The 11933-nt window shown below is 39.6% G+C and overlaps 1 protein-coding gene across 10 annotated transcripts in view; it reads left to right on the plus strand.

Moving 5' to 3' along the window:
- LRMDA (leucine rich melanocyte differentiation associated) overlaps window positions 1-11933 on the plus strand; it is a 1132554-nt gene that overhangs the window by 890781 nt on the left and 229840 nt on the right. For 9 of the 10 annotated variants that reach the window (XR_010146565.1, XM_054659441.2, XM_063780391.1 and 6 more), the window contains one exon: window positions 6888-6972. Coding sequence is in view for 8 of the 10 variants with exons in the window: in XM_054659441.2 (XP_054515416.1) it covers window positions 6888-6972 (85 nt within the window). In the remaining 2 variants the exon portion in view is untranslated. Of the gene's footprint in view, window positions 1-6887; window positions 9615-11933 lie in introns of all 10 variants that reach the window. The other variant, XR_010146566.1, reaches the window with a different exon arrangement.

Consider the following 11933-nt stretch of genomic DNA (forward strand, 5'->3'; position numbering starts at 1 on the left):
ATATGTTAAATAAAGTTTACAACTCCAACCATCCTTAATCACATTGCTAGCAAAAATTTATGTATTTACTTTTTGAGATGGAGTCTCTCTCTGTCACCCAGGCTGGAGTGCAGTGGCACATTCTCAGCTCACTGCAACCTCTGCCTCCCAGGTTCAGGCAATTCTCCTGTCTTAGCCTACCAAGTAGCTGGAACTACAGGTGCCCGCCACCACACCCGGCTAATTTTTGTACTTTTAGTAGAGACAAGGTTTCACCATATTGGTCAGGTGGATCTCAGACTCCTGACCTCAGGTGATCCACTTGCCTCAGCCTCCCAAAGTGCTGGGATTACGGGTGTGAGCCACCGTGCCTGGCCCAAAAATCTTTCTATCTTTACTTATTAACTACTACTTATTCCTAATTTTATGTAGTTAAAAACCAAAACCTATGTATTATTTTAATGTTTACCATGTTGACTTAATGCTAGGTAATATCTTTGCATATTTCTCTCTCCTTTGTACTTACAGTTGTATTAGGTTACCAAAAGAAATTATGATCACTTCTATAATGTCCAATATTTAGATGGTTTTATTTTTTTCTTCTGTTATATAAGTGTCTGCTAAAAATATTTTGGAACCACTGCTCTAGATGATTTGTAAGATCTTTAACAACTCTTACATTCTGTGATTGAATTAGTTACGTAATAGCCCATAAAATGCCCAAGCCACAGCCCTTCCTTCCTTTTTTCCTTTCGTAGTTCTCCTCCTCCCTCCCACCTTTTCTTTTTCCTTCCCTGCCTTTCATAAATATTTGTGAACTGCTACTCTGGGCCAGATGCCACTGTGGGCACTGGCAGAACTGGGCCCCCTGTAGATCAGATAGAAACAAATGGGAAGCTCCGGGCCATTGCCTTCAAAAGGCTTTCTTATTCCAGAGAGGTTTTTGACATAATCCTCCCCTCCCCACCAGCCTCTGCTGTGACCAGCTTCTTACTTGAATTACCCTTCAGCTCCCTCGCTCAGCTTCATGCTCAGCTTTTGCCCAGACTCTGACCTCTTCTCCATTGGGATCTTTTTCTTGGTCTCTTGGTTCCAGACTCACCCTCATCCCTACCTTGCCTTTTGTTTTCCTCCCAATTTCTTGGCTTCTGGCTCTAGACAGGATATGGCTGTTCCTGCTTTCAAACCTGTCTATTATTCCCAACTTAATCTGTCTGTCAGTGACACCTTCTCTCTTGCTTTACTGAAAGGCATGGCACCTTAATCTGTGAGAGGGGTGGGAAGCTTCAGCCTTCTACCTGGTTCTTTAGTTTCTCTAACTTAATCCTTCAGAAGATGGCAAGTCTTTACTTTTGGATTCTGGCAATGTGGCCTACACTTTCATGTTGAATTACAATCATGGTATGTAGTTGTTTTTTTTTTTTTTTTTTTTTTTTTTTGAGACGGAGTCTGGCTCTGTCGCCCAGGCTGGAGTGCAGTGGCACGATCTCGGCTCACTGCAAGCTCCGCCTCCTGGCTCACGCCATTCTCCTGCCTTAGCCTCCAGAATAGCTGGGACTACAGGCACCCGCCACCATGCCCGGAGAAGTTTTTGTATTTTTAGTGGAGACAGGGTTTCACCGTGTTAACCAGGATGGTCTCGATCTCCTGACCTCGTGATCCACCCACCTCGGCCTCCCAAAGTGCTGGGATTACAGGCGTGAGCCACTGCGCCCAGCCCATGGTATGTAGTTTTATCTTTGACTTTAAAATGTTTTACCCATCCTATTATCATGAATTGACTTCTTCCTGTATTTTTTGGCAGTATGTTGAGCACAAGGGTTAATTGTATAATTAATTTCGGAAAGTTAATATAGTTAATCTCCAAAGCTCTCTGTTAGTATGAGTGAGAAATGAGTAAGGGCGTAACTACTGTTATAGGTGTTTAGATGTCATAATCAAAGTCAGGGACAACATTCTGTAATGATCCAGAGTATGGGAGTGTGAGGGACACACTATGAGTTGGTGGCTCTTCATAACCACTATTAATCATAGTATGTTTTTTTTATGACCCAGCAATGCAACCAATGTTCTCATTTTATTTTTCTTGGTATTCTTAGCACAGGGCCTGGCATATAGTAGGTGGTTATTAAATACTTGATAACTAAATGAGTGATGCTTTTTCTTATGAGAGAAAATAAATGTTTTTAGAAGAGTCAGCTTTATACCATGGTTTCAGGGAATGAATTGTGATGAAAAGTGAAGATTGCTTTTGCTTGAAAGAGGCTGACATATTTCCCAGACCCGGGATCACTTTCTGTGGTGTATGATTTAAGGGTGAGCAAGCATGCCAAAGCACTCCACTTGAGCTGAGTGATGGGGAATGAGTTGTGGAGCTGTGGTCTTAGATGGTATTTTGTGAAAAATAGTGGGAGATTTATGGCTATTAAACAACTTTATAGCTGCCCCCTTCTTGTTTCGAAGTCTGCCAAATCTCTCCTCCTGTGGTCTGTATCAAGTTCTTTCAGTGCATCCAGGACATTCAGAGATATCCACCGGACTGTAGTTTTTCATTGAATGCACCTATTGGAAAGGGGCTTGAATTTTATGCATTTATCAGTTTCGGTAATCACCGAGTGAAATTCTCGCTTTGCACGTCTGTTGTAGAATACACTGTATGTGCATTGAATCTTTTCCAAGCGGGTTGCCAAAGTTCTACCTTCCTTCTTTCCATTATGGATATTGCAGGGTGCAGTATATTAGTGGCTACTGCCTTTATTGATGTGAGTTTTAAAAATTATTAGTAACTCTTTGATCGTGAGCAGGAGAAGAATCAAGTAACCTTCAGAATGCTTTGATGTATCTTCAGCAGAAGGACTTATAAGGCCAGAATGAGTGTTTCAAGCCTTGCGAGGGAAGGGGATACATATTTACCATCATCTGCTTTTTTCTATTCTAGAGCTCACTCTCAGTAGCTCTAGAAGAAACAGAAATGGGATATTTCATCACAAAAAGTCAATCAGAGGTGGCATTCATCCATGTTATACAAGTACTAGAGAATTGTTACAGGAATTTTTCTCTCATTATGGGTTCATGTCAATATAGGAGTGCATGGATTAGAAAAGAAATAGGGCCTTTTGGTGTTTTTAAAAAAATTTCAGGCTTAAGTCTGAGAAATTCCAAAATGTGGAAAACTTCTAAAAATAATGAACACATGTAGAGATCATCCAGAATTTGTGGTTTCTAATATTTTGACATTTGTTTTAAGTCTTCTTTAAATGAAAGAAAGAACATCATTATACAGCTGAAGTTCCTCTCTCTCCACATCACACTAGCTCCAGTCCTACTACACTGCCCCTTGGCAGAAGCAAACATTTTCATGAATTTAGTGTACCTTTTAAAATAATTTTTAGGTGTTTCCATGCATACATGAAATCAACAAATTTTATATTTCCATAAATATTATATTACATTTATCATTTTGCAACTTGCATTTTCACTCTGTATTAAATTTTTAGACCCATTCAAAGCAAGATATAGAAATCAGGTCTTTTTCTCTTAAATACTAAATATTATTCTGTCTTACTGATATGCAACATTATTTTTATTTATTTTCCTCATCGACAGACATTTGAGTTAATTCCAATTTCTTCTGTTATAAATAATGCTGCAATAAACGTTGTTTTATGTCTCAATTTGCAGACCTGTGTGAGATTTTCCGTAGAGTATATATTTTAAGTGAAATTGCTGCACCAATTTTCAATTTTATTAGAGATTGCTAAGTTACTCTTTAAAGTAGTTGAACGAATGTACATTCCCACTAGCAAGGAATGAGAAGATAACAGTTTCTTTTTCCTTTGTTCTCACTAGTACTTGCTATTGTGAGACTTAAAAGTTTGTCAATATGATGAGTGGAAAAATCGTATCTTGTTTTAATTTGCATTGCCCTTAGTCCTAGTAAATTTCAGCAACTTCTCTTATGTTTATTGACTGTTCAGGTTTTCTCATCTTTGAATTTCCAGACATTTCCTTTGTCTATTTTTCTACTGATTTAAAGACATTCTTTTTTTTTTTAAATTTGGATACTAATAATTTATTGTAGATGTTGCAAATATTTCCTGACGGGAGAATTTAAAAAGTAAAATGTAAAACTATAATTCCTTGCCATAGGCATTTAGAAAATGTGGCAAGAGCCAGGCGCGGTGGCTCATGCCTGTAATCCCAGCACTTTTGGAGGTCGAGGCAGGTGGATCACCTGAGGCCAGGAGTTGGAGACCAGCCTGGGCAACATGGCAAAACCCCGTCTCTACTAAAAATGCAAAAATTAGCTGCATGTGATGGCACATGCCTGTAATCCCAGCTACTCGGGAGGCTGAAGCATGAGAATTGCTTGAACCAGGGAGGCAGCGGTTGCAGTGAGTTGAGATTGTGCCACTGTATTCCAGCCTGGGCAACAGAGTGAGATTCTGTCTCAACAACAACAACACATTTGCCAAGGATTCAAAGATTTAAGAGTCTTTATAGTCTTGAAGATTCATATTTACTCAGATTTGCTTATTCTCATTTTAGGCATATCTTCTTAACCCAGGTAAAAGAAAACATTATTTAAATTTTCTATTACTGCATACTCAATATACGATGGGTGTACTGCCTCAGTTTCAAGGCAAGTTCTTTATTCTTTGGCAGATACAGTATAAATTTAAGACATTTTCTTGTCCACTTCTTTCCTATGATAATTGTGTCTTTCTGAATTGTATGTCTAATCCTAAGGTTCAGAGAACCAGTGTGAACATCACTGTTGAAAGGATCACAAGGGCTTCATTTTGAAAAAAGCCAAGTCAAAGAGCTGGTAGTTGGATCATTGATTTGTAGTTGTTTTCCTAAACATCCAGCCATAGAAGTCCCACCAAAAGGCATAGTTTGCAAAATCATTCTTTCCTGGATTATTTTCCATGATGTGAGTTTATCAATGGACACTGAGGAGGAAAGTAATTAAGTGCTGGTCATAGAATGATGACTGCAAAATAACAGAAGCCACACCATTTTTTGCTCTACCTACAGTACGAAACAAAACTAAATATCTCTTTTACGCTTGGTTACAGAATTCTAATGTGTAGCACAGTCAGAGATGTTTCTGAAAAGGTAGCATTTGTTCCAGTAATTGTAGAAAAAAGCTGTCATCAAATTGTCAACAGCCCAAATCGAGATTAAAAGTTCTAAGAAATATCACAACACAACAAACTAAAACTCATGTTGGATTTTTGGGTCTTTTTTTTAGCAATGAGATGGAGCAGAAATATTGACAGCTATGGCTTCCTATGGAGGAAGTATGATAGATCTAGGGAGGATGACCCCTGTACCCTCACCCCATATGTCCTGCCTCAAGCATTAAATAGATGCCCTATTTAGGACACTATCCTCATGTTTCATTCATCAGGTAGAAATTACAGGAGACCTTGAATACCCAATAGAGAGACACTTGGTGACTGTAGTATTTGATTTTTAATAATTTTGGGCTCCACATTCTTGCAGTGTGCTAAAAAGTGGAAAAGTCTTACCTACTTTAAAATGCATTTTTCTTGGTGGCTAAGCTTTTATTTTTGTGGACCCAATAGCCTTGGATCCAAATTTAAACACCATATATTTGCCTTGGAGCTGGAGTGAAGAAATGCTACCTGAAAACTGTTTTCTACCTAGGGACAGAGCTTCTGATTTTGCTCCACTCACACTCTTCCTGTAAGTCTCCACTGAAAGCCGCTTAGTCAAACGTCTCAAATGTCAGAAATGAAATTTAAAGGGTTTTTCTAGCAAGTAGGTCTAATCTCCTACTTAGTTTTGATTCCTGTAATATAGGTAATCTCTTTGGAGAAAAGGCCTGCTTTTAGGAGGGCAAATATATCCCATAGAATGTATTTCCCGCTCCGGAAAGAAAAATGTAGCATTAATGAAATTTACTTTTTCATGAAGCTTGGAAAGATTGTAAGCTTTGGATTTTGATCCTAGCAGATGTTCTTTTTGGGATATTAAAAAAAAAAAGCTACATTTGATTTAGGAATCTCAGTTAAGAGTTACAGCGGTAATGCTTCTTGCTACTAGCAGCTACACTGTGAGTGTGGCATACTGGCCATTGGTTCTGAGTGATAGCTGACCCCAAGCTGAAGTACTTTCTTTTGGCTTTAGCTCACAAGGATGTTGGGTTCTGAAAAGAGAGCCTTAGCAGCCTGGGCCATCTTGGACACAGTTCTATGGTTAAAGAGTTGTCTGCATACAGTGAAAAAGCATCATCCTAGATGTATGTTATGTTATTTTCTTTTAGGCCTTGGAGTGACACATTTGTTGATAACCACTACATCCCAAATCCAAATTTCAGACGTATTTCTCACTGCTGTTGTTAAACTGAGCCAGAATCCCCAGTACACAGCACAAGACAATTTATATCCTTTCCTATGATGACTTCATTCTGCCAAGTCTTTGATGCCACTGGGCTCATGGAAGTCAGCCCTGGTTTTCCCCATTTATCCTGGGGGCAGAGCTTGACCTCTTCACTAGTATCCAAAGAAATCTGCTCATAGCCAGCCTTTACTTTGTTGGAATTACTGGGTGAAGGCCTGATAGAAATCTAAGCCTTTAACTTTTCCTGTCTCCTGCCTCTCTCTTTTTCCTCCTGCCTCTCCTTTCATTTCAGCACATAAACTGCCCCCTTTTCTTAGAGCTATTCCATATGTACTGAGGCCCCTCAAAGCTTTGGATCTTACCCAACACTTACCAGAATATTATCTCAACAAAAACAGCTCTTGCTTCCTAAGAAGTATCTTGGTGAATAATATTTTCTCCAAGCTCAGATCCCAAGGAGACAGGTCTGGTAAATGAGGGTATTTGTTATTTGGTGTTTGGTGTTGCTTCATGTTGACTTTGCTTTTGTCACACAGGCTTCCAGTGAGGACGTTGCCAGCTCCCCAGAGCGCCACTACACACCCTTGCCTTCTGCTTCCAGGGAACTCACCAGTCACCAAGGTTGGAACTCAGCTTTTTATTGCTCTCAGTGGGTGCAGGGAGGGACACTTGGCTGTGCAGAGCTCTGGCTCATTACTGCTGCCTCGGCGCTTTAGAAAGAACACAGTGCTTTTTAAGTCCTTGATGAGAAAACCATACCTGTCACATGTAGTGATTTTAACCCGTATTAAACAGAATTTAGTAGCAGTCTACTCAGGAGGCAAATAAATCTACGGTATAATATAATTTTGTGATTTTTTTCTTTAAATAAAGAGATTAGAGTACTTAAAAATTATCAAGGAGATGTTAACTCCAGTATTAGTGATGGAGAGAAATTGGGAAACTCACTAACATTTATAAAAGTATCATTGTTTGAGAATATAACAATTAACATCTATAATTTCAAAATGAATGAACTCTATGTTATAACTAAAAGGAATTCCAATTTGCCTGGCAACATTGAGAGAAGCCATGTGCAGTTTTTGCTGAATTCTCTTATTTTCAAAATATTAATTTAGTTTACTCAGTTTTTCCAAAGCCTTGCATGTCTGTTGCCATCTCTAGAGTCTTCAGCTTCAAAAGCAGACAGAACACTGACATGAAATATCATTTGAAAATGTCTTATCCCTAAGTTGGCTGTTTTAAATATTGTTTCCCCAAGAAGGAAATTCCACTTGTACATGTAAAGGTGAAAGTGAACAGGGGCTATTCTAGCATTGTCATCCCAGCAGCATTGCAGGATGAGCAGGTGGAAGAACAGGCTGTGGCGATGCTCAGAAAGTAGGGAATCTGACCCTCCAAGTCACCGTCTAGGCTCTGAGCAAATGGGATACTTGTATTCTGCAGGAAACGAAGAAGAGAGTAGTGCAGGATTTCCGATGTCTGTGGCTTGGACCTGTGTTGCCTGTTTGGTGTTTGGGCATCAATAGAACTTTTCTACATTTAAATATACTTTAGTTAATTTTGTGAAAAATCAATTTTGCTCAAAGTCAGGGAGAATAAGCAGCTGCCAACCTGCTATGTTTTGAGGGGCATGAACAGGTCTCTTTCACTGAATGTCTTTTTGAAGGTCTTAAGCATACATCCCTTTCGAGACTGTTTTTGGGGGAATTTCCCTAAAATAACACCACATCTAGATGGAGCAACAAATTAACCCTTAAATTAGCCTCATATCCTCATGTGTTTATTTATTGGTTTCTTGTATTTGAGTAAGGGTATTTTTACTTTAGAGTCTATTGAATAAGTTGCATAGAAACTGAAGTCTCAGAAACCTCACAGCCACTTGTAAAGTTTATCTGGCCATGAAATTGAGATTTCACAATGGGGAGATATGATCAGATAGATGATAATCATTAGGAATAGGGCAAATATCATCTGTCATTTTTAACAGTAATATAAAAAATCTGAGACTTGAAGAAAGGAAATATAACACAATATAGTTTTAAAATATTTGGAGTAATATGTGGAATATGGAAAAATGCCTAAAGTAGTTAGAGTTCAAATAAGTGCTCTTGGATGACATCAGGGCTTAACATCAATGAGAGAAATGTAAAGACGTTATTTAAAGGGAGCCAACACAGACATCTCAATTTTACTGAAGAAAATCCCTACACATTTAACACGTTGGTTGCCTGACCAGTGCTGACTTGGTTGTTGATAAAAGCAAGTCCACATCATAAAATGATGTTCTTTGGGCTGATGGCCATAAGGAGACCAATAGAGAGAAGACCGAAGAAGTTCATTAAAGCTGGATTATTGAACTGATCTATGTAGGAGAAAGGTGAGACTAATATATTTCAGCTTAGCATAAACCAATTTGGCTTGAACCAACTTGGCTTTCCCCAAGTGAGAAAGCCATTATTTTTTGGCACTAAAATGAAACCACTTAATACTATCTCATTTTTTTAATATTTAAAAGAATTATTTCAAGTTTCTGATCATGTAAATCACGAAAACATTTGAATGTCATTTGTTAATACCTTCATGCAAACAGCTTACAAACATTTATGCAGAAGGGGACATTTCATGGTGTGAGGACAAATTACATGAATTCTTTCTCAAGTGAAATTCTCCATGATGTCTGAAACTTTTGTCTATATACTCCTCAGTGGAAGTTCTATTTGCAAATAATTTTTTATTCATCGAGTTCCCAATCTCTTTTCCTTCCACACCAACAACTACAAAACCTGGCGGGCAGTAGTTCATGTGCAAATTGCTATTTTTCTGTACATGCCATTTTCCCTTTACTTGTCCTTTTATGTAACTTCCAATGTCAACTATGATAGGTCCAAGATTCATGTCCTAAAAACTGTAGATTCAAATGCAAAGGAAGTCCGGGCTTAGAATAATGATCAGGAGACCTGGGACTCAATTTTTCCATCTGTTGCTTGTAGATAATCCATATATCACAGGGATAGTAACATGTCGTATTTTGCTTCCTGCATGAAACTTTTACTGATCTGAGTTATGTTGATTTTCTTCTTTCTATAGGTATGTCTGATATTTGTTTCTATCTTCTAGGTGCAATTGTTCATATTCTACTTTGTATGATAGAGGTCAGGTTATGTGTGTCTTAAACTCCTCATAAATGAAAACTCCCTGAGAGGCAGCAGTAAGTCCAAATCATTTTTTTTTTTTTTTTTTTTGAGATGGAGCCTCACCCTGTCACCCAGGCTGGAGTGCAATGGCACAATCTTAGCTCACTGCAACCTCCGCCTCCTGGGTTCAAGCGATTCTCCTGCCTCAGCCTCCTGAGTAGCTGGGATTACAGGTGTGTGCCACCATGCCTGGCTAATTTTTTGTATCTTTAGTAGAGACAGGGTTTCACCATGTTGACCAGGCTGGTCTTGAACTCCTGACCTCGTGATTCACCTGCCTCGGCCTCCCAAAGTGCTGGGACTACAGGTGTGAGCCACTACACCCAGCCTCATCTTCTCTTTGACATCAGCGACACTGCCCATTCTTCAGGTATCAGCTTACATATCACAGCTCCAAAGGAAACTTGCCTGATACCCCCTACACACTTATATTAGGCCAGTGTTCCCTGTTTAGGGACTATCTTCCTAGATAGGCCATAAGCTGTTGGGAAGAGTGGTTGTGATTACATATGTTCACCACTTTATCTGCAATGCCTGGCACAGGGCCTCCTACCTAAATGGTGCTCCATATATATTTGTTCAGTAAAGGCTGAGTAATAGGAACCCAGGGGAAGGGTGAGTATCTTAGTCACCTCTGCGAGGTAACTTGATTGCATGTGAGAAAGGAGACCCTGCTTCCTTTGGGGGTGAACACACTAAAGGGAAAGGTCCAGCTGTGTGGACCTCAGACCTCAATTCTGTTGCTTTCATAAACCCAAACCATCAGGGATGGGTGTCATATGTGTTGATTCATTACCAGAAAGCATTTAGTCACAAAGCCTAACTTCTAAATAGTTGATTATTTTAATGTTGTAGTTTTCAAGCATTGGCGGTTTGACGGTAGGGAAGGGAATAGGATGAATTGAAGTAACTGATGGAATTATTTTACTAGAACAGAAACTCTCAAGGAAGGGGCCAGACTCTAAGTAAGATACAGATTGTGGCACACACATGGATTTAGAATGGTCCACCTGAATTCTTTCTGAGAATGCTGCCCTGGGTTGGAGCATATCTTTGGAATGAGGAGGACACGGGAATGTGTCAGTAATCTCAGTTGTTCCCTCGTGGCAATCTACATATTGTGTCCTTGGCTGTGTCCATGTTATGAGGAGCGCTAAAATATCTGTTGGAGAAATGTCCCTTTAAATGTATTACGAGTACAGGACATGCCCCAGCATGCCAGTTATTGCCATTCTTTATCTGGTAGCTCTTAGAAGTAGAATTCACATTTGTACAGGGCATTGTATCTTTTGGGGAAAACATTTCTATTTAGAATGTAAACTATATCATCCTCAGGGTAACCCTGTAAAGTGAGGAGTGCAAATATTTTTCCCATTTAACAGAGGGAGACATCAAGAATTGCTGGGGATGATGGAGCAACTCAACAACAGGCAAGGGAAACAAAATCAAAGCCCTGTGCCCTTAATTCTCAGGTCCCCCTGACCTTTGTCCTTCACCCAGTGCGTATGAATCAAGTGTAGGTAGGACTAACTGTGGCCTTGAGCTGGAAGGAAGAGTAGAAAAAGTAGAGGGTGAGGCATGGCCTGGAAATGTTCACCACTGCCAGGCGTTTCCAAAGCCTGTGCTAAGGCTGCTAGGAGCTACAGCATCCCTCTTGCCTGCCTCTGTCAAAAGAATTGCATTACTCCTGCCCTGCCATTCTGTATTTTTAAATTACAGAACAATAAAATCAGGAGTGGAGAAAGTTTGAAAACAAAAAGGGAGAATGCTCCATGTCAGTCTGGATTCAGACAGGGAAAATAAAAGGCACTGTATGTATTCCAGTAATGAAGAGTTTTAATGGAAGGAATTAGAGGTGCTGCCACCACCCAGAGTCTCAACCTCAGCACTGAACCAGTGATTATCAGTAGCTTGCTGGGAAGTTTCTTGGATCACAGGAATATCTGGGTGTCTCTCACTGACTTTCTCTATCTGAAGCACCAGTGCGGGGATTCTCATGTTCACCTGGAGACTGTTTCAGTCATTGCTGTTATCCATGCGTTGCCCTGCTCCTCCATCTCTCTAGATTTCCAAATCATACTCCAGCATCTCTCTTTGGCCCAACTGTAACCTAGGCTGATTCACTGAAGGCGATTCTCTGATGTAGTTTTCAGTTCTCCCTAGAAGCTACAGAGAAAACCTTAGAAGAAAGCAGATGGTGGTAATGCTAAAACAGATAATCCAGCACATCTACCATAACCCTGCCTTGCCAATAGCTATCACGTGGAGGATCTCATTTCAACTCGTCTGCACACACATTTTGCAAGATAATTGCAAGCCTAGTGAATGTCCCTGAATTATTTATTTCCTGATGCTTATACTATAGTCTTGAAGATATGCCATAGT

The sequence above is a fragment of the Pan troglodytes genome, chromosome 8, assembly GCF_028858775.2.
Source record: "Pan troglodytes isolate AG18354 chromosome 8, NHGRI_mPanTro3-v2.0_pri, whole genome shotgun sequence".
In the NCBI taxonomy this organism is placed as follows: Eukaryota; Metazoa; Chordata; class Mammalia; order Primates; family Hominidae; genus Pan; species Pan troglodytes.